We start from the raw sequence: 26,203 nt of genomic DNA on the forward strand, positions 1-26,203 counted from the left end.
ATGTATGTTGCAACATCAATATATCATTCCCTTTTATGAGTAAGTAATATTCTACTGTCTGGATATACCACCTGTCATTTATCCATTCATTGATTGTTGTTTCTACTTGCTGGTTGCGAAATGCAGCTAGGAACATCTGTGTACAAGTCTTTGTGTTGACATCTATTTCACTTCAGTATATACCTACAAATGGAACAGCTGGATTAAATGGTAACTCTATGCTGAACTTTTTGAGGAACTGTCAAGCTGCTTCCCAAAGTGCTGCACCACTGTGCATTCTCACCAGCAATGTATAAGGGTTCCTATGTCTCCACATCCTCCCTGATATCTGTCATTTCTTTTTTTATTATAGCTTTTTTAGTGGGCGTGAAGTGGTATCTCACTGTGGTTTTGATTTGCATTTCCCTAGTGACTAATGATGTTGGGCATCCTTTCATGTGCAGGGGAGGATATTCATTCCTTTATACAGTAATCAGAATAGAGCCTACTGGAAACTATTTGTCAGAGGGAAATTATTTTTTGTACTTAAGGAGGTTTCTAAAACGTTCACAACTGTGATTCAATAGTCAGTTGAAGCTTTTTAGTTCTTCTTTTGAGAGGTGATCAACATAATTTATGCACAGGGGTGATAGTCAAAAAAGTTCAGGAGAGAAAGAACCACCATTTTGCACTTTCCTCTGTGGCCCTACTGGGACTGATTCCAAACTTGGATGCTTTAAGAGTACATCAGCAGCCTGATCTTGTTCTATGCATTGATCAACGTCTATCTTGGACAAAAGGTATTTTGCTCCCTTTACCTCATAAACAGTGGTAAAAGTTTTAGAAAGTTGAAATAACCTGGCAGCTGACAGTGACAACCCCAGTGGCCAAAAGATACCTGCTCATAAAGCCATCAGCATAACTAGCAGATGGGCAGAGCCAGAGATAGACCTGCAAGTCCAAATGAGTTCTTGAACCTTTCTGTGTTTGACTCTAAGAAGCAAGATCCTTTCCTAGGTAAGTAATAGCTAGTGGAAAAGAATGCAATGGAACCTTCCAAGTATATCCAGAAAAAACCTGAATTTTATTAACCTACATTAATTACCATTACTTCTTTTAGAAATTAGCAAAGCAAACTACCCCCACCTCCTGAAATCTCTTAGCAATTCTCCTTTGGTTTCCCCAACATTACTAAGTCTTTTCATTTGTTTTAAACCTGCTAACTCCTTTTCTTGAAATAAATCTTACACAGATGTTACACATAAGGGCATTACACATTACACATGTAACACAGTATTAGTATATATTAGTTGTCTATGTTCAAAAGTAGAACACATTTACATATTACCAAGTCAAAGAGAGTTCAAGGTAATTCTGTCAGCCTCTAGTTATTCAAGTTGCATTCTGATGTAATTATTACAGTTTTAGAGGCAGATAACACAGTATTCAGAAATGGAATTCATATCAAACAACAGTTCCCAACAAAGAACTCATGACACAGAGTTTAACAATCATTGCTCTAAGTCTCTAAGCTGCAACTGAACAGTTATCACATTGCCTGCTGCCCTGGCACATCCCTGTTTCTCTCTGTGTCTCTAAGGCTATGTCACCCATAAGCACGAACGCTCACACACACAAAGAAGTCTGACTTCTAGTCTCATCAACTTGAACTCCCCGCTGATGTCATGATTAGGTTACTAATGATTAACAACTGCATTATTATTTAGCATGTACAGAGTACTACTAATGTAATAGTGATTATAGTGCATACATAACTAGAGATCATTAGTTCTGATCTCTGCCCAGCAGGTACATAATCTAAGTTAATTGAGATCCCTCTGCTGAAAAGCAAGTTCCCACTAAAAGGTTTAGAACATGATCCACCACCGAACAGAGTTTGCTAATGACAGAAAAAGTCTGAGCAGCCTGCCAGATGGACGCGGCTGTCCTTAATCCCCTGAAGCAGGTGATTCAGCTCTTTTACTGGGCCAAGGCTCAGAAAAGGTCAGGGATTTATTTGCAATTTCTGTATCCTTGTAATCTCCAGGAATAATCTCTCATTAAATATCTACTAGACTTGCATTATTCCCTTAATTTGACTTGCAATGAGGTGGTGCAGGACCAGAAGCTCCTACGCCTGTCATCCACTGTCTTGCAGCTAAGGCCCGAACTGGATTCTCTTCCATCCTCAGCCTCAACTTCAACTCTGCCCAGGATTCTGCACCAGACAGCCCAAACAGCTTTCATATGATGACTGTCAACAGAGCTCACACCAAATACCCAGGTTAACCCGGCAAGTTAGAAATGTACCACCATCTCAATTTTCATTCCAACTTTGAAGACTTGTTTGTCTCCTTGTAGGAGAAGGTCACACAAACCTATTTTCTCCAAGTTCTATGGAGAACACAAGAACACTGAGAGTTGGGCTGATGCTCAGTTAGCTTGGAGGGACTTAGCACAGAAGAGGGAAGAGGATGCTTGGCAGACCACTGGGGTTTTCACTTTTATGCCTAGGGTACAAACTCTAAGAACAGGGAGGCAAGTTAAATCCAGGAGCAAAAGGTTTTACTGCAAAGGGCTTGAAACTATATAAGGTTCATCTAATGATGCTCTTGCCTAAAAAGAGGAGGCTGGTGGCCAGATGGCCAAATGCTACCTCACCTGAGATGTTTTCCCTGGCTCTTTTCACCTTGAAAGAAAATGAGGTGTGTAGGTGATATAAATCCCTTTCACTCCTCCTTTCTTACCCTCATATCCAAATTATCACCAGGTCCCTCAATTTCATCTAGTTCTCTCCATCTTCACCACCACCATCCCAGTCCTGCCCTCCATCATCTGTCACCAGGACTTGTTATGATGATCACCTAACTGGCATCTTCATACGTCCCATGGCTCCTTCTAGTCTATCCTCTACATTGCAGCCCCCACCCCTAATCTGGACAAAACCAGATCACATGCCCTCCCTGTTTAAAATCTCTCAATGGCACCCAACTGCTCTCGGGAGGATAACCCAAATCCTTCACAGGTTTCACAAAACCCTGCATGGTCTAGCCCAGGCTGCCTCTTTCACACTACCCCCTGCAGACCTAAGCATCCTATCATAGGGCCTTCAAAGCATCCAACTGACCATACTTTCTCTCCAGCCTTTGAACATTCTGTGGATTTCCCTTGGAAGCCCACTGGCCAAAGCAACTGCAAATCCTCAGGTCTCCCCTCAAGTGTCAATTCCTCAAAAAGGCCCTCCTGATCTCTCCACCTGGTTTATGTCCTCACTGCAACTTGGATATAACACTATCAACTTCTCCTTCAGAGTATGTAACATAATTGTAAGTTTACATTTATTTCTGTGATGTTGCCGACCAAACCAGGTTTGCATTCATGAAAGCAATGGTGCATGTATATCTTTACACATTTGTTTTATTCAATACTCTATCTCTACCTTTCACTGTCTACTATGTTGGCCACTAAATATGATGGGGAGGGTCACTAAGGAACACTTGGTATAGTAAAAATTACCTTTCAAATTCCAACTCTTATAAACTCTACAAAAGTAGATGAGTTATTTAAGCTCTGGTGCCTAGGTTTTTCATCTTTTGGGAAGACATAAATGTTAAATAAAGATATGAATGGCCTGACCTACCTACTTTCTTCCTATATTAGCACAAAGTGGTATTACCACCTAATAGGACAGCTCCAAGAATGAGTTAAAAAGAAAGGAAAAGGGCGCCTGGGTGGCTCAGTAGGTTAAAGCCTCTGCCTTCGGCTCAGGTCGTGGTCCCGGGGTCCTGGGATCGAGCCCCGCATCGGGCTCTCTGCTCGGCGGAGAGCCTGCTTCCCTTCCTCTCTCTCTGCCTGCCTCTCTGCCTACTTGTGATCTCTGTCAAATAAATAAATAAATAATCTTAAAAAAAAAAAAAAAAAGGAAAAAAGAAAGGTATGCCAGCCAAAACATAAATTGAAGACAAAAACCAAGTTTTGGTTTTCCTGTACACTTGTAGAAATCCTCTGCTTGTCCATCAAGGCATTATCATCACCAAACTGTATGTGGCATGAAGCTGTGGCTGGTGAAAACAGAAGGTGCGGGGGTTCTCTCCAAGTAATACTGTCTAGGCCTTCTACATAATCAGATAGGCCTGAGGTCAAGGAAAGCCGTAGAAAACAAGAGCATTCTCCCCTACAGCTGTGCGCTACCCAACAGACCTCATTCTGCATGTCCAGGAGACCCTTTACTAACCTGCTCTTGCCCTATGCCAGTACTCAAAACATCAAGAAATTTGGCAATAGGTAGCCAAATCACTAATTCTGAATGGAAGGGACCTTTCCATACCACAGGTTGACTGATGGACATACGGTGTGTGAAAACAACCCTCTGGGACACATCCACAAGTTACCCAATACATGCTTCCTGGGAATTCTAACAAAGCTCAGAAGACAAATTCTTTTCCAAAAGAGGAACTAATCTGAATTAGTCTCAACACACATTAGAACACATTACCCATTTTCTTAAAGGTGGTATTCAACAGGTTTTTTTCCTAGCCTTTCCTCAACACATATTAGAACACATTACCCATTTTCTTAAAGGTGGTATTCAACAGGTTTCCTTCCTAGCCTTTCCCCAGGAATCTTAACTCAACTTTCCTTTCATTTAAAAAAATAATAATAAATTAATTTAAAAAAAAATCTTTCAAGTTTTTTATAGGACAAATGGAATTTGCTGGAAGTGCTGGATGTTTGCATAAAAATAAAAGAAATGAGAGGTAAATTAAGTTACTTCCCCATTTTTAATGTGGATGGATACAGGAAACTGTCTGGAATTACTATGAGCAGGCCACCATTTCAGGGACAGCTCCAGGGGCATGTTCTCACCTCAGAAATTCACTCAATTTCCCGAGTGCTTTGCTCTTTAAAGTCTGGCCTACCTCGCTCATTCTGAATTTAATCAATTTCAACACCATTAAAAGCCATGAAAAGAAACAACCACATTGAATTAAATACCAAATCCATCTGGAGAATAGCTTTCCAATTGGCTCACACACTCCAAGGGGCTCAAGTCCTTCCTCCTAATCATGTGAAGACCCAGAGTTGCAAGGGCTTCGTGGCTGTGGTCTCTTAGAAACAGTCTTCATGGTGGTAGTTTTGGAAACTTCCAGTGGCACTGGGAAGTTGGCCAATTGCTTCTCAATTATCCAGGTGTGAATTCCCTACTTTGGGGATTACCAATGGCCAGATCTTAATTCCAGTTCAGCTCCCCAAGACCCTATACCCTATTCTACTCTGTCCTATACTCTGGTTCCCAGCTATATACATTCAGGGAGTGTGGACTAACTTTAATATTAACTGAAGTCATGCAGACATAAGTGGTATGTACTAGAAAGAGAATGATAAACTTTCAAGCCAGACAGACCTGGATTAAATTCTGGTCTCTGCCACCTCTGACTAGTATGATCATAGGAGAGGTGTTTCAGCCCAAACTCTTAACGTTCCTCTTCTGTAGAGTGGGGAGAATTCACCTAGGTGTTCAAGGGTCAAAGGAAATGTATACTGACTTATTTGGTATTTCAAAAAATGGTCATTAGCAGTATTATCAACATTTGAATCAAACTTTCTGGTTGATAAAACATTTTTCATACCCAAGTTCATGTTATCCCCATAATAATCCCATGGGGCAAATACTGTTACTGTTCTTACTAATAACTTCTTGCTATGCTTCCACACTAATGAGCTCAATAATATCTTACTGCTTATAGAATATATTAAAATATTGTAACTTAACTGATTTTCCCAATGTATCTGATAAGCCTTTACGATGAGAACAGCCAGGCTCACAATGTTAAGTGGTAACAATGACAGCAAGAGCTAACGCTAGCTGAACAAACTGCACTGCTCTGGGCTAAGCACTTAAACGTACCATGTCCTCATCTGTCGTCCCCCCTATTATGTAGACAAGAACTCTTGGCTCCGGTGAGGTTGAGGAAATTCTCGTAAGACTTTGGCCTTAATGAGTGCTGGAACCAGGACTGTAACTCAGTCTGACTCCAGAGCTCATTCTTTATCCACTCCTACTCTTCAGCTCAAGTTCACATGACCAGTCAGACAAGGACGGGGGTGTGTGTATTGATGGGGGGTGGGGGGTGCTGGGGATCATGTTTTCTGGAGTCTTCCCTTTCTACTCCAGGAGGAGCTCTCAAACCTAGTGGACAAGAGAAGGAGGAGCACGCTTGTTGCCAAGCGCATTGTGGGCACCCTCCCACAGATTATAGTCCAGTAGGTTTGAAAAGCATGCTTGGGATAACAATGCACTGTATGCCAACCAATTAAAACTAGTGTTACTAAAGACTAACAGAAATTATTGTTAACTTTTAATTAGCTATCAACATCCGTATCACAGTTCCTATCTGATAATGGCCATTCATCAGTGCTATGTATCTCAATATATAATGTTGCTTGTGCCTCTCACGGTATATGAAACGATTCAAAAGGATTCACAAATATTTTCAAATAGCTGTGTATTTATTTCAATGAATATCAGAAATTTACCTTTTTTTAAATCACACATGACATGCTGCATTTATTTAAGTTAAAAACAGTGAACTGAGGGGTGACTTAGCGGCTCAGTTTAGTTAAGCAGCTGGCTCTTGATTTTGGCTCAAGTCATAATCTCAGGGTCTTGGGAGGGAGCCCCATGTAAGGCTCTGCGCTTAGGGAGGAGTCTGCTTCTCTCTCTCTCCTTTTGCCCCTAGCTCATTCTCTCTCTAAAATAAATAAATCTTTAAAAAAAAAAGAGTGAATGGATTTAAGAAAAATAGTAGGTCAATAGTAATACAGGTGGTATATGTATATGTAAAAACAAAACAAAACAAAACAAGAAGTCAGTGATAGAAAAATACCACATTTGAGAACTATTATCTTAACTTGTCCCCAGCCAGGCACTACACTGAACCTGGCTGGAAGGACAAGATGGGAAGGTACCATATTTGACCGCCAAGATTTCTACTTCAGTACAGTCATCATGGATTCCTTCCCTTCTCTCCCCCTACAACCCATCAACAAGCCCCATCAGGCAGCAGTTAAAAACACATGCAGAACCCAGATGCTTCTCACCATCCCCACTGTTCCCACTGTTGATACCTTGATCCAAGTCACCAGCATCTTTCACCTGGATTGCTCTAATCAATAACCTCCCAACTGCTTTTCCTTTTGCCCCATACAGTTTATTCTCCACCAGGAGCCAGAGCCATCTTTTTAAAATACACACTGGCTCATATATCACTTGCCTGATCACAACTCTCCAGGGACTTCTCATGACACTCAGAACACAAGCTTACCTCCTGACCATGGCCTCACATGGTCTAGTACCAGCCTACCTGACCACTCCTGCTCTGGCCTCCTCTAATCCAGTCACCACAGTCTTTCCCAATATTCCTTGAACACAGCTGGCTTATTCCCTCCACTTCAAGGGTTCCTCTGCCAGTTTCTGACATGCCTCACTTCCATTTGTTCAGGTTTCTGCTCAAATGGAACCTCTTCAGAGAAGCCTCCCTGTTTCAGGTTTCTAGAACAGCTCCCCCTTGCCTTGTTATTCCCTGTCCCTTTGCACTTATTTCCTCCTAGTCCCTCTCTCCACCTGAAAGTATACTTTTGTTTACTTGCTGTCTTTTGTTTACTTGTAAACAAAAGTATACTTTTGTTTACTTTCTCTCACTAGTATAACTCCATGAGAACAGGGACTTTATCTGCCCTGTTCATTATTGTAGCATCAATATATATTTCCCATAGGAAGCAACAAATACAACCCACATTTTCACCTGCTAAGACACCAGAAACCAACAGGTAAAGAAGTCCCCACACTCCAGGAGCCTCAAATGCTAGCAGCCGGCTGAACACACTGGTACCTTCTAGAGTTCAGGGGCGCTGTGGTGGGAAACACAAGATGAATAGCACTGACCAGGATATTGTTCATCTCCTGAACTCTAAGCATTAATACTGCCCATCGGAACCTTTTTTCCCCACCAGCCTACCAGATAAAAGGCAACTATCTTCTTTTTCATGGTTTCTGGGAACACACAGAAAAAAATAAGCCAAGAAGACCACAGATAAACAAAGTAAACTAGGTAGCAGGAAAGAGATGAAATCCCTGCCTGGCCTGGAATAAACCTACCAGCTCTCAGCTGAGTCAAGAGAGGCTCTAAGATACCTGTAAAGAGTGTTCCAGTTCTCAGCAAGACACCACAGCCAAAGTGGCAGTGTCCAGGCTCATACAGTTCAGGCTGAGAGTGGCAGATGGGCTTGCCGTGAACGATCTCCTTGTGGGTTCTGACAACTGCAGTCTCCCAGTCCACCTTAAAATCCCCAATCAGGACAGCAATGAAAGAGCAATGCCTAATGCACTGCCTGGTAATGCCAACCAGCTTCATCAGGACTACCTGTCTCCTACACAGGGGTCCACACATCCGGAGAAGGAATTACAGTCCACAGGCCTCAATTCCTGTCTGTCTTGAGGCATGGGTAGCTCTGCACTGATTTCTCAACCAAAAGAAATCGTCACCAGCTTTTTGAAAGAGGAAGTGTTTCAGTAGAGAACCATTTTCTTCTGCCCACCAAGATCCTTTTCCTGCCTTTACCTCCCTGTCTTCTCATTTTGATCTGCCCTAGGAATGGTTCGGGTACTTTTTGGTCAAAACAAATGGAGGCAGCAAAGGGCAAGGGAGGGAAAGACGTTCATAATCAGAGGCCTAACACTGACATTCATGGCTGCCATCCCCACTAACTGGTAGTGGAAGATGGGCATACTTCATCTCTCTGACCCTTCTTATCTGCACAGATCAGGTGCTGTGAAAATCAGCAAGGAAATGTCTGTGAAGGCCCTCTGAGAACTGCACACAGACTGTCTATGGTCATGCTTTTACATGAATAGCCTCTGGTTTCGGGGGAATGATGATATTATTGATAATAACAACAGCAGATAATAACGTTTAATAACCACTTAGAGTATCAGGCACAACTGAGCTAAGGATTTCCATCCAAATCTCATTTAATCCATCCAACAAATCAATGATATAAGTACTAAAGCTATACTGATCTCACAAAAAAACAAAAACATAAGCAAAAACAAAAACAAAACAAAAAAAACAAACCAACTCCTGAGGCCTGGGCGAATTAATTTTCCAAGGTCACACACTCAGTAAGTTGTGAGGCTGGGATTCCAACCCATGTATGTAGTAATACTGTAGAGCCCACTCTCCCAAGCACCACTCCACACTTGTCCCCACTGCGGGCAACAGGATTTGATAGCCTCTGCTGAATCTTGCATGCTCTGAACACTCTGGTCAGGATGGGAAGGAACGACCCTGAGAGACTACAAGTAGGGACTGAGGAGAAGGACTCCGCTTTCTCATCTGGAGATGGGGTCTATAATACCACCTACATCACAGGGTATTTATAAGGATCAAACAACATAACATATACAAAAAACCCTGAGCACACTGCCCTGTAGTAAGTATGTATTCAATAAACATTAATTGAGACCCTTGAGGAAAACCTTTCAGTCTCTGCTTTAACAACCCCTTGCACTGGACTTTAGAATTTAAAGATGCAGCCAGGAATCTGTTCACTGTTGCTTGGCCAAAGCCCAAACCAGAAAGCCAAGGGGTGGTTCACACCTGCCCAGGCCATGACTTGCTATTGATACAGAGCCTACATTTCTAAGAGAAAGAGGGGTATTAGGCCACAGCAAAGTCATGCAATGGCTGCATCTGTCATTCTAAAGTTGGCTGGGAGAGAGGATGGTTTGTTAAGTGTCATTTAGGACAAATAGAAAGGCTTCTGAATGTCTAGGCTAGCTGGAGGAGTGCCTTTGCCAGTCATGTCCTTCAGGGATTGGGGCCTCACCAAACAAAATGGCTGAGATCCCATATAATAAAATTTCTGAGAAAAGAAGCTGTCCTTTCCCCTTTCTCTCTTGCTAGCCCCCAACCCCTCAGCCAGGGTTATTCTCAAGCTAGGGCATTACAGCACAACTGTCCATGCAGGCCACATCCACTGTGTTGCACACACAAATCGTAAGGCAAAGTGAGGTGCAGAAAATCAGCATTTGGGTGAGCTAGAATTATTCCATCTTGCCTGCCCATGGCTCAGAAGATAAAAGTGGTAGCCAGAGAAACCTGCCATAGAACAAGAGGGAGGGGAAAGAAGAAAGCAAAAGGGCCCAGAGGAGTGGGGGCAGGGGTCTGGAAGAAAATTCAAACAAGGGAGAGATCCAGCGCCTGTCTCCTATCAGGCCTGGCCTGGAAGGTGTGGATGGAAAGCTGGAGGGGAAGGTGTACTCAGCTGACTGCCTTGTGGGCCAGCACTCAGGAGGTCAGGCCGCCATGCCCATTAATGCTGCCCATCCTTTTCGGGTTTAAAAAGGGAAATGTTCTATTTATAAGCTACTGACCAGTGGAGACCTGGCAGCCACTGGATGGCTCTGATCCCACAGGGATTCTGGTTACCAGTGGCTGCCTTCTCCTGCCTCTCAACTGTGGGTGTTCTAATAGCAAAAGGCCTAAGGTGACTAGAAGCACAAGAAAAAGAAAATCCTCCTTTCTGTCCTCTGCTGCTTTCATAGAATGTCGGACTTTAGTAATGTCTGAAGACTTTAAAACCTTTCCAAAACAATGACCCGTATGATCCCACGAAAACTTTCCCTACTATCTTTAAGACTAAATCTCTTTTTCTGTTTTACAGATCAAGGGAAGCTGAGGCCCAGAGATGATGGGAATGTATAAATCAGAGGCCAGACAACAAGCAAGGTAATGGTGCCTTCCCAGCTCTTCTCCTGGTCCTCAATTTTGTCCTTATGGAACAAGAAAAGCCTGGATACAGCACGATCAGGGAATGTGACTGAATGATGACCTAAGAGGGGCAGATGTGTGTAACAGGAACCAAGCAGCTTTGGTTGTGTTGTCCAATGTCTGCAGAAGGGCAGTGGGCCATGTTACAGTTCTGTGCCTGGGAAGCTGCAGAATCAATGACACACAGTAACCATCTCTCAGCGTCACGCAGAGCATGTGAGGAGCCATGGACAGTTCTAATGAGGAGGCTCACTGAGAAGCAATGTGGGATGGCCCCTCAAAAGCGAAGAGCTGAGGAGGTTAGGTGTTTGATGATGATGATGACAGGCCTCCCAGCTCCAATGGGCTGGCCACATAACGACAGGATGGCAAAACAGAGGAAAGACTTCCACTTGCGTTCTCAGTCTCTCTCTCAAGAAAATAGGTACAATATTAAAAAAAAAAAAAAAAAAAACAGTCTAAGAACTGACAAAGCCCTAGAATCTGTGGGCCAGATTTGCCATTGCCTGATCTGTAAATGAAGTTCTATTAGCAAACATGCATTTGTTTTCATATTGTCTACGGCTGCTTTCACGCTACAATATCAAGTGTTAAATAATACTGCAAAACTGAATATATTTATTCTCTGGCTATTTACTGAAAAGGCAGATCCTATACTAAGCAATAACATTCAGGAAACCAGGGGGTTTACATGTTCATGTGTTTTTTCCCCTAGTGCACATGAAAATAAATATATAAATTTAAACAGTAATTTAAAATGTGTGTCTGGCACTATCTAAAATTATCTGAGATACCACTAGTAGTATGTGTACCCCATTTTGAGAAATACAGTCATAAGGATTTAATGAACTCACACTCATAGGGCACCAGCCTGAAAACAGCAGGGATGTTAGCTGCCACCCTTCGTTCTCTTTCCTGCTCCCCTCAGGAACACTTCTGCCCATCCAGTGAGCTTCCCCCTTCTTATAAGATAGACTAATAGGCATGACCAAATAATGAAAAGGACAAGAGCCAATAGTAATGAGGCATTTATTAAATAATATGCCAGACACTTTGCTAAACTTCAATCATCCTAGCAACTTCATGAGACAGGTGTGGTTATCTATTACCCATGTTACAGAAGAGGCAATGCAAGCTTAGAGAGGCCCAGCACGGACCTGTTCCATAGCCAGTGTGGCAGCATGCTAACCCCCACCACTCACATGGTATCCTCCACCAAAACAGCTCTTTCCAATCCATGAGGTGGGACCTACCCACAGAGAATTATCTGAGGTATGTGCAAAGACTGAGGTAGACGCATGCTCAGGCTGATGCTACTCGTAACAGCAAAAATCTGCAGAGGACATCCAAGTCCAATGACAGGAAATCGTTCAACAAATTTGGATATAATCCTATGGCAGAGTATTAAACAACCATTGCAAATGGCATTTATAAACAATTTTCATGACATGGAAAAATGCTTGAAAATTATTTAAAGCAGGATAAAGAAAGTATATTCAGTATAATGCCAAGGGAATCAAAATACATACTGGCATTGACAAAAACCATATAAGACACCATGAAAAAAAAATAAGAAAGAATTATCTCTAGGCTGGCATTAGAAATGATTTATATTAAATTTCTGAAAACTACTGCTATATTTCCTTCATATTCTATAATGAATTCATATTATTTTTATAATAAGCAAAAATACCTATTTTTCAAGCTGCTTAGGGGATTCAGTGTTCCCCACCATGTCCCAGTGTAAACGACAACCTGAGTGAGCTCTTGAGCATTATACAAACACGAAAGATTCCTATAAAAGTACCAGATTAAAAACAAACTGGAAGGAAAGAAGGGATTGACATCTGGAAGCAGAAGAAGTGCTGCGTTTCCTTCTTCTGGGGGAAGAGGGAAGGGCGTTCCCATTTTTTTTTAACTCTTGCTAGCCTACGTGGAAGCCCATTCTGAGATCACTCTCTGACCAATGGGCTCTGGGCATTTTGTCTATACAGCAGGTACATGTGCAGACAGCATGACAATGATACGCACCCACACGCGATGGGCCATCTGGTCATCAACTCCATGTGGTCTGAACCTCAAAAGCAGACCATATATTCCTTAAAGGTAGAGGCATGTGTTCTACTTGTAGGAGTCCTTCCTTCTCTGCAGTCACACTGCCCTGCGTCATGGGCACCTAAGAACTTTGAGACGTATTATTTGAATGTGGAGCTACAGGAAGGCAGGACTCCTGCTGGGAAACCAGCGAAGAGTTCAGATAGGAGCACACAGGAACACATCGAACAAGAGCAGGAAGCACTGTCATCAACTGCAAGGTCCTCTTGAAAAGCCAGATGGTCCATATTGACCTGAGTGTGAACTGCACAAGAAGGCACGTCTGGGGCAATCTGGCCATATACCTTTGAAATAATCTGATTAACCTATGGCATTTGAGTGACTATTCACATAAGTGAAGTGGTTAGCTGTGGAGTTGAGATTAGGAGACTGAGCTCAGGGTCTGGCTCAATCTGTCAGCCTTCAGCCTTCAAACAGCTGGAGAAGCAGTGGGAAGGCAGCATTTCTATAAACAGGCTAATCTTTTTGGAGCTAAGTAGGCAGTGACATTTATTATTTAAAGACTTCTAACTTGGAAGAGATCAACTCACACTAGAAAAGCCTGCCCTTCCCTCACTCTCTTATAGTGGACTAGAGTTTCCTCTCTGACAAGTTCTCGTCTCTCTAACAAGTTCTCGTCTCTCTAACCATCCCTCGGGTGAGACTACAGGACAACAGCAGCCTTGGCAGAGAAGAGGCCACTTCTTTGTTTCATCTCCTGAGTCCTACTGGAGCTTATTTCAAAGGAGAATAAACTCATTCTCACAGAGCCTCTGGAGAGGAAATCTCACAGCTGCAGTCAAAGGCAGGGAAAGCAACAGGACCTAGAGACTGAGAAGATACGCACTAAGGCATGAGGAAATAATGCACTAAGGTGGCTCAGGGGGCTGCAGAGAGCTGGGTGGGAGCAGGGATTCTTGCCCAGTGCAGAGTCCTGTTCTTCACAATGAGAAAGGGGGCAAACCCATGACAGCTATCAGCGGTCTAGGTTATTAGCATTGGGGTGTGATCAGCAAAGCAGCTTAGGGAACAGCAAACACTTCCTTCCTCTTTAATATTCTTACTCGCATCTTCTCCCTCCCTTTCTCTAGCAGGCAAGAATTTGGACAGCTAGAGAAAACTCAGTATCACTGATGTATATTATGGACATTCCATGAATAAACCCAGGGCAAGTCCCTTGATGGCAACAGGATCCCCAGTAAGAGACCCATAGAACTGGCATAAATAGCAGATTGGTTTTTGAATTTAACATTTAAGGATTAACTTAACTAAGAATACCCAAGACCTCTATGTAGAAAACCAAAACTCTCAACTCCCTTCTCCTCTCTAACTCCCTTTGTCCTCCATGCTACTTGTTATGCTCCACAAATAAGTTGAGGGAAATTGGAAGGGGAGGTGAACCATGAGAGACTATGGACTCTGAAAAACAATCTGAGGGGTTTGAAGGGGCGGGGGTTGGGAGGTTGGGGGAACCAGGTGGTGGGTATTGGAGAGGGCACGGACTGCATGGAGCACTGGGTGTGGTGCAAAAACAATGAATACTGTTACGCTGAAAATAAAAAAAAAAAAAAAAAAGAAAAGAAAACCAAAACTCTGATACAGGACACAGGCAATCTGAATAAAAGGAAAGACATTCCAAACTTTTGGAGATGACTTAGTATTATAAGTGTCAGTTTTCTATGAATTAACCTATACAATCCAATGCAAATCTAAAGGAAAGTTTTAAATTTTTGAGAAACTTATAAAACTTATGTTAGAATTTACCCAAGGACAGAGGTCCACAAGCAGCTAAGTGAAACCTTAAAAAGTAGAGTAGCAGACATGGAAGACTTTCCACAAAGATATTATATGAAAAGCAAAGAGGTATTACCACCAGAACAAATAGGCCAAAAACTTAAAGAACCCAGAGAAAGAGCTCAGATACACAAACCTAATATACAATAAAGCTGGCAATGTAAGTCAAAAGCAGAAAGAATGACATTTGTGGGAAAGCTGATTCTTCATGTGGATAACAGTAAAACTGGATCTTCAGGAAACACCACATATGATGGTAGGTATGAGTGGGATTAAAATCCTCAACATGGAAGACAGAATCATGAAGCCAATGAAACAAAAGGTCGGTGCACATCTTTGTGACATGGGTTAGAAAGGCCTTCTTTAAAACATAACTTGAAAATCATAAACCAGAAGGTGAAAATTTAAAAAAAAAAAGGGTACTTCAATATATAAGAGGACTTTACATTCAAGTAAGAATATCACAAATAATATTAACAGATGACAAGGTAGGAAAATGTATTTAAAACGTCTACAGCTAACAAGTGATGGCTCTCTAAAATACAGAAGAAACTTTACAAATCAATAAGAAAAAAGTGGCAAATGAAAGAGAACTTGAGCAAAGGACATGAACAGATAATCCACAGAAGGAGAAACCCAGTCAAAAGGCATATGAAGAGATGCTCAAACATACTAATTATCAGACAGATGCAAATCAAAACAATAATGAGCTATCATATTTATATGATTGACAAAAAAATTCGAAAGCCGAATAAGTTGGCGGAAATGAAGAAATCCTCATGTAGGGCTGATGGGACTGCTGACATACCACTCCAGAGAATTACTCCCTCAAACTAAGTATACTCACACCCTTGGATCAGCCAACAATTCTCCTCAAGGGTATATCCCAAAGAAATTCTCACACAGGGAGATGTACAAGCTATACAAAGTTGTTCACTGCGGTGCTGTTAGTGCTCATGAGGAGCTAAAGTCCTAAGGAGATACAGTGTGCAGCTGTGTAAAAACAGATACAGAGTGTGATACACTACAGAAGGTGCAGAGGACAGAAGCCGCAGTCTAGAAGCAGACAGAGGAATAGGGATGGCTCCCAATACAATGCTGAGGGAGCAAAGAAAGAGAACATGACATACCATCATGGTAGATAAAAGATACAATATTGCTCAAAAATACACTTAATGTACACATTAGAGTGGTGGTCTATATTGAAGGAAGGAAATAGGAGCTGCGAAAAGAATTAAAAGCAAAGAAATAAAGAAATGAATGAATCAATAAATATGAAGCAAGGGGCCCGTGATGATCCCGTGCCGCAAACTGCGTAGTATGATTCCTGCAATCCCTCTACACGTGAGATTCAAACAGAGACTAGAGAAGAAGACAGGAAAAAGGCTCTGCAAAGAAATTTGTGTTTGTTTATCGGCTGCCATCCTCTCCCTGACAACTGGGCCATTCGGAAAATACCAGCAGCTGACAGGCATTATTTATGGACCTGTCTGATACCCCACAGGCACTGTATGCCCTGAGAGGAACTTCAAGATCAAAGCAACAAATTCAGAAGTTTCCCCAAAGGAATTTCCTTTTCCTACCTGCCCCTTCAAAACACTCTGACTCTCGGATAAAATAGTGGCATTCAAACGCCCATGAAAACATTTTCTAGAAAGGAAAAGGCTACACATGTAGAATTTGGATATTCAAGGCAAAAAGAGCAATGCCACACTCTGAAATTCTTGTTAGACTGACTTCCCTCAAAAACAGTTTTGGTGGTGGTATAAACATTGGGTTGCAGAACAATAGACCCTGGACAACAGTGCCACCTGTGGTGGCAGCTGAGCCCATGGGCGGGTGTGGAGGGAAAATGAAAATTACTTTGATCCACAGACATGGGAAGCTCAACTATGTTAGAAGAGAGAGGGAGCTAAGGCAACGTATGATGGGAAAATGGGGTCCCAATGCCAGAGGAGGTGATAAAGTATCAATCCAGAACCCGGCTCTGGTTTTGCCAGCTTGGAAACAGAATAACTTTTGGAATAATACTTTAAAAAATTCTTTCTATCCAAACCACTCCTGGAAAAATAGCCAATATGTTTTAATCCATCGTTTTGCTCTCCAGCTTGCTAAATGAAAGGGTAAGCAATTGAAAAATCATTAGACACTCCAGGCAGCCAGCTCTCTGGGCTCTGTGAAAAATGGTATGCCAAAAGCAAACTGTTGCATGGGTCTGTAGTCTCCAAAATGGAACTTTCTGTGTTGCTCTTTTCTTTGGGAGGTAGAGTATCTCTGTGGTTAACAGTAGAACCTCTAGTGTTAGACAGAATTCAGATTACATTGTGCTGCCTGAGTTTACTAACCTCAATTTCCTAATATACAAAGTAGGTCGAAAGTGCCTATCTCACAGTGTTTCAATTATTAACTAAGCTCATGTGCATAAAACATTCATAAACATAGTAAGTGGTGGATAAACAGCTATAATTTTAAAATATATAATCACTGCAGACAATGCAAAGCATGGAGAAGTATTTAAAACAGAAGGTCAGCCTCTCCCAATAATCTACACTCTATCCACTCTATCTGTTTCATGATCAAGGTCTTTCCAGACTTTTTTCTATCAATATATCTAGAGAAGTGAAATATTTTACTAAGAACATTGCTCTGTAACGTGATTTTTTAAACCTCAATTAATGATATACTGTGTGGAGTGCCTGGGTGGCTCAGTCAGTTAAGCGTCTGCCTTTGGCTTAGGTCATGATCCCAGCATCCTGGGTTCAAGCCCCACATCAGGCCCCTGCTTCTCTTCTCCCTCTGCTTGTGTGCTCTGTCAAATTAAAACAAAACAACAACAACAAAATAAGATACCGAGGACAGCACTTCCACAAATACACCTAGATTGCTCTTGTTCTTTTTAAAGACTACACAGTATCTTGATATTTTTAAAGAGTTTATTTATTTACTTGAGAGAGAGAGGAGGAGAAAGGGAATGTGAAGAAGCAGAAGGAGAGGGAGAATCTCAAACAGACTGCAATGAGCACGGAGACCAACACGAGGCTCCACCCTGAGAACATGACCTGAGCCAAAACCAAGAGTTAGGCACTCAACAGAGCCACCAGGCACCCCACATCTCGATATTTTTTATCAACTTCCTATTGCACATCTAATTGTCTCTCTTTGTTATTATTACCAATGCTCCAGTTCACTTCCTTGTTGCACAAACATTTTTGTACTTCGGTCTACTTCTTTAGGATAAATCACTGGTTCGAAGGATACTAGCTTCTAATACATATTCCCCAAAGGCCCTACAGAATGGTATAACCAGATGGTATGCCCACCCAGAGAATCAGGGTCATTTTTCAAATCTATTGGCTCTGATCTCAAGCAGAGAGGAGAAGGTTTATTAAAAGTCACAAGCAAACTTCTGGTTGGTAGTCACTCATACGTATCCCATTCCTCAGAGTTCTCGGGTCATTCATTATAGAATAGTGTGTCCCAGGCTGGGGCATGACATGGGCATCTTATTTAAGTCTGCTTGGCCATCTATCCTCTCTTGTTCTGGTGGTTTCCCCGATTTCCCACTGCATAAAATGCTCCCATTTTATGCAATACTCTTAAAACTGTCAGTAACAGTGTGTTGTTTTCCCCTGCATCAGCCTAAGCTAGACCAACCTGTTGTTATCTTTCTAGGAATCTGAATCTTCAGAAGAGTGAGGCAGGTACTAAAAAACAGTTTAGAGCTTTGTCATCCTGCAGATATTATTCAGAACACCCTTTCTTATTGGTTCCTGGGCTCCAGAGCTCGTATGCTTTCAAGCCTGGCTCTTCAGCTCTTCCTACCTTACTGCAAGTTACTCAACAGCCTTCCATATTCCTTCATTTTTATTACTGTGGTTTTTGCTATTGTTATCTTAGAATACGTTAGCCATAATTGATTTCAGATATACTGAAACAATCCCACCTGGGGATACAGAGGCAGGGAAAAGCACTTGTTTCCTTGAAAAAAATTTCCCTAATTCAATTCTTGAAGGAAAAAGAAGAAAAAATATTTTCGCTCTTCTAAAGGTCTCTTAACCTACCAATACCAACCACTCCAAATTACCTAATATTTTATATAAAACTCCTGGTCAAAATCTGTATTTTGGAAAGAATGAAAGGAAAATCTCTGTCCTTTAATGGATTTAACACACACACAAATACTTCATCCTTTTGTCCATATGGAGAAACACTGCTTTACTGATTTTTTTGACATCACTGGAATTCACGGTAGGGCTCTTTGAATGTTTCTCCAAGTAGATTTTACAAAGCGAATCTGAGGCAAGGGGACAGGATTTCCTTTGCACTCTTGTTAGCAACCTGGAAGGAACTGGTTCATACTCCTAGGCACCAAGGACATCAACAGCCCTAACACTAGCAGTGCCTTTTCATTTTAATCCCATCATCTTTACAAGGTTACAAATGTTCTTGGAAATTATGATTAACCAGAGTGCTCAGAGCCAGCAGCAGGGGAAATGTGCTGTATATTCTACAGAAGCTGCCCAGGGTCATTCCCATCAAAGAGGAATATTATTATAGACTTCACCAACTCTACTCTTTCCTCTCCAAAAAGGTAACAAAGAACACACAGTTACTAAGCAATCACTAAATAGTTGTTGCCTAACCAGTCCCTTGAACAAGACTGTGTAGGAGGCAATTCTGGCTTTCCCGCAGGACAAGGTTCTTGGGAAGCTGCATACATAGTACTCAAGCAAGTGGCTTTTAAGTGGTTATTGGAACTACATTCTCAAGACCTAGGGTTAACTGAGATAATATACATGAAAATGCTTTGTCAAGTGTGAAAGGTTATAAAATGCAAGGTGTCACTACGGTCTTGCCAGTCAGGCTCATTGAAATATCCTAGAGTTTCTGAGATGGTAAGTCAGGATGGAAGCAACTGACTACACCAGGGAAATGGGGCAGACCCAACATGCCCACAGCACCCCCTGGTGGTTCTTCCCCAGCATAGCAACTTTTAAAGCTCAATCCCAACCCCAGCTGTAGAAAATCATCTAAGGGACATACTTACTCCCTTCACTCTGGCTGTCTTTGTTCGAATTGTAGACCTGGAAAATAGAAATAAACATTTATTTGTGTGAATTTTATACCACCCTACAGGTTCAAATAATAAAATCATTACCTGGCCCCTTTCCCTAACTTATGCTATAAAATGGAAGGCAATTTCTGGCCCCCAAACATGAATCCTCTCTACAATTACCTACTTCCCAGTATTTACTTCAGGTATTCCTATATATATATCAGAATCACCTGTGCAACTTAACTTAAAAACAGATGATATTCTTAAAGAAAAAAAAACTCATTCGTATATTTAAATTAAAAAGAAGAAAAGTTTTAAATAGTTAAAATCATTAAGCTTTTACTGGGCACCAAGCAACATGTTGAGCAATTCACATGAATGATCTCAAATTATCTATACAACAATTCAATTGAGTAGGAACTCATCAATGTATTACAGATGGAGAATTTGAGACTTAAGTTAACTAAGGTCTCACAGCTAGTAAATGGCAAAGTCAGGACAAAGATACATTATAAACTGTTAAGTGTTAACACTGGGAAATGGAACCATTTGCATTCTGCTTTATATGGTTTTGAAATTTGAAAGTTGTAAGGAAAATATGTTACTTTTACAATGTAAAATCCTTAAATTATTTATAGAAATCATAAAAGGGAAAAGTGGTCCAATAGAGAAAAAGAGAAAATACCCCAATGTAAAACACGTAATGACATACTACAAGAATCAGCAAGCTTCTCCTATGAAGAGCCAGGTAGTAAATATTTTAGGTTTTGTGGGCCAAGAAACAAAATCAGTATTATGCAGATGCTTGTTTAACAAGAGAAAAAGTGAATTTCCACAAATTTTTGGTTGACAAAATTTAAAACATAGCAATTTTTTTGAAACTGAAATATAGGCAATATATAGGTATAATATTCATCACAGATTAGAATCCCTTTTAGAGTTCCAAGGGTCTCTTTTCAGAGATGCTTGGTTTATTTCCTCTAGAGGTTAAGTAAGTGGTTCTCAACCAAGAGCGGCCATCAGAATCCTGTGGAATCTCTCCTCCAAGGAGTATAAATTTTGAAATGTAGATCCACCAATCAAAAGAATTGGGTTTTATTTGTTTGTTGGTTTTACATAAGGAGGATAACATTTGGCTTAATTAGGGTTCAAAGTTAGTATTTCCTATCAAATCAATTGCAAATGTTCATCTATAAATGCCACATTTAGCTCACAGGTTATACAAAAAGCGGGTGATGTGCTGCATTTGGTCTATAGGGCATTTTGCCAATCCCTGATATGGTGACATTATTAAGTAAGATAAACCCTCTTTTTTAAGGGGGGTAAACATAGTTTTCCAAATCTCTCTTTGGTGATTTTAATTCTTTATATACAAAAAGGCATAGGGTAAAGCTGGCCATCATAAGTATGTTTGTATGTACATATGTACATATCTATCTATCTATCTATCTATCATCTATCTATCCACCTACCTACCTACCTACCTACTATTCCAAATGATTCTGATGGCTACTCTTGGCCAAGAACCACTTATTTAACCTCTAGAGGCAGTGAGCTGAGCATGAAACCCTAAAAGAAACCCTAAAAGAGATTTCTACCTGCTAGCAAGTGTGTGTGGAAATGGCTGGTCAGGAGCTTTCCAACCTGGCCCTTCAGTTGACTTCTGTCACTGGGTAAAGTTCTTGCCCTGTCCGGGCCTCTACTGCCTCATCTGTAAATTAAAGGAATTGGCCAAGAAGGTTTCAAATGATCAAACTCTAAGTAAGACAAATCACTCCATTTCATTATTACTGATTTCCTAAAGAAGACTAAAGAGGCACAAAATGCTTAAAAGTTCTAGAGATGAGGAGTCAAAAGACTGTGATCCTGGCGCACAGCCTCTTGGAGGGAAGAAGACTGGTGCAATCGGCAATCAGTGCATAGTAGAGAGGCGAGGGAGATGAGGAGGGGCAGAGAGGCAGCAACGCAATCCTGCAGGATGTTGTGACCTGTGAGTGAAATAGGTAGCCTAATAAAAAAAAGCTAGGACCAGCAAACTATTCCACTAACCTTGGAAAGCCAGGTATGCCAAGTGCAAGGGAAGAAACTCTACCTTGTCAAGTATTTTTATTTTCCAGCATCCTGACTAATTCATTCTGTCCATTAAATATAAACATTCTGAGAGAAACTTGCTCCTGTTTATAAATGGCAAAATCCAGAAAAGAAGAACAAAATGCAAGACTTTTAGCTCTCCTTTATTAGGAGGAGAATTGCACCAAAGTACTTCCCTTCAAAGTTTCCTGGGTCTCAGAAAGCCCGTGTGTGCAACACCCAAGCATTCCCCAAATCAGACAGGTGTGATCAATGAGCCAAAGGTGCCAGAAGCATGTGCTGCCCAATACTCTGAGGCCAGGCCATTCATCTCTGCTAGTTTATGAGCCAAAGACAATGAGTTTTTTGAAATAAACCTAACAAACCCTGCCCGCCAGAACTGTGTGACTACATGGCCCAGTAAGGAAGGCCCAGGGTGGGGGAGGAGCCTCACCACCACACAGGCTAGATGGCAGCACGGTAATAGCACTAAGTGAGAATGGCTTTGTTTAACTTACCAAGTACCACACACATCATTGAATCTTTTTAACCACCTTATGGCATAAGTACCAGGACTGTTCCCATTTTGCAAATGTGAAACCTGAAGCCTAGAGAGGTTACACAGTTTGTCCAAGGACAGAGAGCAAGTGAGAGGCTTCCTATTCTATCTTGCCTCTACAGGGAGGTTACAATACTCTTTTACTTTTCCAAGCAGTAGCAAATGTGCATTACTACCAAGCAAAACCAGAAGTCTATAAGTTCATAAATAGCTCCCATATTGGCAGAAGCCGAGAGTATGCATTTCACCTTGAAAAATGGTCATTCTGTTCTGGGGATCTCTCTCTCTCTCTCTCTCATTTGCAAATGTATTTTTCTTTTTCTTTTTTTTCATTTTATAATTTAAAATTTTTTATAAACCTGGGGATATCTTTTCATTATTATTATTCAAGTATAACTAATATACCTTGTTATATTAGTTTCAGGGGACATCTTCTCTATAGAGCTTTTGGTGGCCCACTAGTGTAATACTGAATAAAGTAAAGAGGTGAGGCCAACTACCTGAAATAAAAGGTCTCTTTGGCCATGGCTTCTGTCTTATGATTGATTAGCAGAATTATGTCAAGTTTGCAAGCTTTCAAGCAAGCTTTGTCTTGAAAGGAGAGAACATAACTCTCCTGTATTAATTCAAGGGGACACGGGTCACTAAACAGTCCCTGAATTATGGCTGCTATGAAGACTAATTCAATTAATACACTTTCTCCTGTCACTTACCATCTCTAAACCTTAATCACACCACCTATAAAATGAGGACATTAACATTCCCTACCTCTTAGGGGTGTTGTGAAAATTAAATGAGATAATAGATATAAAACATTTAACACAAAGCAGAGAATACTGATTCCATGTCCCACTTAGAGTTCCATAAAGATAAAATTCCACCACCATTATTTTTAACTTCCTCATTAATTCTCTTCACATGTATCCCCTTCTGGGATAAAAGGCTAAGGATGGGAATGTAGTTTGAGGGAGCCAATAACACTGGACTCATCAGCCTTTCAATTTAACCAACTGAAACTGAGTAAGGGACTAAGAGCAAGGAAAAGAAATAACCATCCAAAACCAACTTACAAAGGAATGGGTTCTCAATTTTTTTAAAAACAGCAGTCAGAAACAAAAGTAACCACCTACCACCAAACACTTGTTCAACCACTTTTTCACCAATTATGTGCCATGCACCATACTAAGCACTGAGATAAATAATTTTATTTCATCCTGAAGCCTACAGGGTAAGAGCACTGCCTCCACTTCACAGCACTATGTAGGTTAAATAACTTTACAAAGATTACAAAGCTAACAAGTGGCAGAGTGCTCTAGACTAGCTGTGTTCAACCCCAACTTCATGCAACTTCCCCACTCAGTCCCAATTCCTAGCGGAAAACAAAACCAAACCTTGGCAATTAACAAAGAACTCAAAAGAAGCTAAGCAGTAATTAAAGTGGCAACAATGCAACCATTATGTAAGAACAAAATTTCCACCCAATTTAAACATAACAGTAATTCCACAAACTTCCAATTAATACAAGCATAGCAGTAATTGAAAACCACAACCAGCTTGAGACACTTCAAGATGCCCGAAAAACATCCTTCCCCGAAACTCTGAGCACATACACAGAGAACTGGCCAACACTGCCAAGGACTGTGTGACAGACAGATTTCTTAGTAGAGTACTACATTCGAATTCTTATCAAACTCTATTAACAGGTTAAATTCAGAAATTTTAAGTGACACTCCTCAAAATTTACTAGTAAGACAACCTTTGTCTGTAGAATGCCACTTAATAGTGGACGTGCATTTTTAGATCAAGGAGAGATCCTCTTGTCACAGTGGGCCACAAGCTACACTTGTAATAGCTTTGAGAAGGAACTGTTTGAATCTTAAGCATGGAGAGATAAAATCGATTTGAATACCTTGCAGTCAAGAAGCGTGTATCTCAACTGGAGAGGGCAGAGCTCTGAAGCTAGGTACTGGCTCTTCCACCTTCTCCCATTAGAAGAGTGCCTCTCATCATCCCAGCCTGATGCGCTGGAGAGAATGGAAGTAAATGGCCGCTACTGCTTTTCTATTTATCACCTAGCAATGCTCCCTTCCGCTCGCCCCTTCCACCACTACCAGCATCGCATTTCCTGGCTTAGAGGGGCTCTCTTGAAGGTCAAGTCAATAAAAATGTATCTGATGGCTCTTTCTGATGACTTATTCCTAAACAAATGTGAAAACTTTGCTCTTGTACCCTCCAGAATCACATGTAAAGAAGGCTCAGTGACTAGAACACAGCAGGCCACTCAATAAAGAGTGACTGGTGAACAGTTTTTGAGAAGAAGAATAAAAGAGAGACTTAATTTTTTTATTTTATTTAATTTATTTTTATTTTATTTTTATTTATTTGACAGAGAGAGAAAGAGTGTGTGCAAAAGAGAGCAAAGTGGGCAGAGCAGTAGACAGAGGCAGAGGGAGAAGGAGGCTCTCCACTGAGCAGAAAACAGGATGCAGGACTCAATCCCAGGACCCGGGGATCATGACCTGAGCTGAAGGCAGATGCTTAACTGACTGAGCCACCCAGGTGCCCCCCACCATGTTGGAGTTGATGAAGACAGTGCCCTGATGCACTGACCGGACAGAAAAGGTAAGCAGATCTAACATTGCTGAGGTCCTATATGTCATTCTTCTAAGTATCTGGAATGTTCCAGGAATCTCTACATTAGACTAGAATGAAAATATACAATTCAGGCCTTATTACGAGACAATATAAAGCAGATTTACATTATTTGGCTTAACTCGAGGCTGTCAAAACTCAAAAGGGTGTCACCAGGAAGTTGTAAACGGCAAACCAAGGAATGGGTCACTATACCTCAGGGTACTAAGTCTCCTCTCTCTTACAAAAGAGGCACCACAGACACAGGCAGTCTCTTGGAAAATGTCCCAGCAAAGAGTGACAAAATGGCCGTGCTCCTGAAGCCAATTGGAGAAAGAATCTGATGGCCATTCAAAACTTACTGCATATCAACACACCAGCATACTAGTGTATATGAACAACTACTTGCTGTTCAACATGATTATGACAACGATGACAGAAAAAATACACTTTCTTTCCCATTTGTTCAAGCATTTCCAGCTGCTTTGTACCTAAGCATATAAATGGCTTACTTCTTATATAATTCCTCAGTAATGCTGGGGGAAAACAAAATGCTCTAGACACCTGCCACTTCTACCATCTTAGCATCCACGTTCCACATGGATGCCATACTCATTCTCCTTGGGGAGTCACCAGAACCAGTTTATCAATTCTATCACAATCATATTCCTTAAATCTATTCCTCATCCCCATTTCTTCTTCTACTGCCCTCAGCCAGGTTTAGACCACTTGTTGGCACTGTGGCATTGGTCTTCTACCTGATCTTGCTGGCTCTGCTCTCTTTCTACTGAAGAAAACCCATCAAGAGATAACAATACAGTCTTCAAATACTCAAAGGGCTGTCATGTAGAAGAATGACAAGACTCACTGTTCCAAACAGGGATGAAAGTCAGGGTGGAGTCCTAGGACAGCAGACTTCAGAGAGATACAAATAACTGAAAGTTAAGAGCTCTTCATGGTCCAGAAGAGCAGTGAAACTGGCTGAATGTAATCATGACACATAAGACTAAGCTCCATTTCATCTAGAAGGTGGCCCTGAGCATTCCTGGGCTGACAAATGCAGTTTCATTTGAGGTTTAATTATTGTGATCCTATCCTCTCATCTGAAAGTACAAGCTTTCAGTGGATTCCAGGTTGGGGGAAATGGCCCAGCGTCCGGTGAAGCAGGGTGGCAGAGTAGTGAGTGCT

The 26,203-nt window shown here is 41.3% G+C and overlaps 1 protein-coding gene across 4 annotated transcripts in view; it reads right to left on the minus strand.

Moving 5' to 3' along the window:
• The window catches only part of ARHGAP26 (Rho GTPase activating protein 26), a 443,583-nt gene that overhangs the window by 197,387 nt on the left and 219,993 nt on the right, over positions 1 to 26,203 (minus strand). For all 4 annotated transcript variants that reach the window (XM_032844264.1, XM_032844266.1, XM_032844265.1 and 1 more), the window contains exon 12: positions 19,747 to 19,783. In XM_032844264.1, coding sequence (XP_032700155.1) covers positions 19,747 to 19,783 — 37 coding nt within the window. The remainder of the gene's footprint in view (positions 1 to 19,746; positions 19,784 to 26,203) is intronic.

This window comes from Lontra canadensis, unplaced genomic scaffold, assembly GCF_010015895.1.
Source record: "Lontra canadensis isolate GAN:19392208 unplaced genomic scaffold, GSC_riverotter_1.0 scaffold149, whole genome shotgun sequence".
NCBI lineage: Eukaryota > Metazoa > Chordata > Mammalia > Carnivora > Mustelidae > Lontra > Lontra canadensis.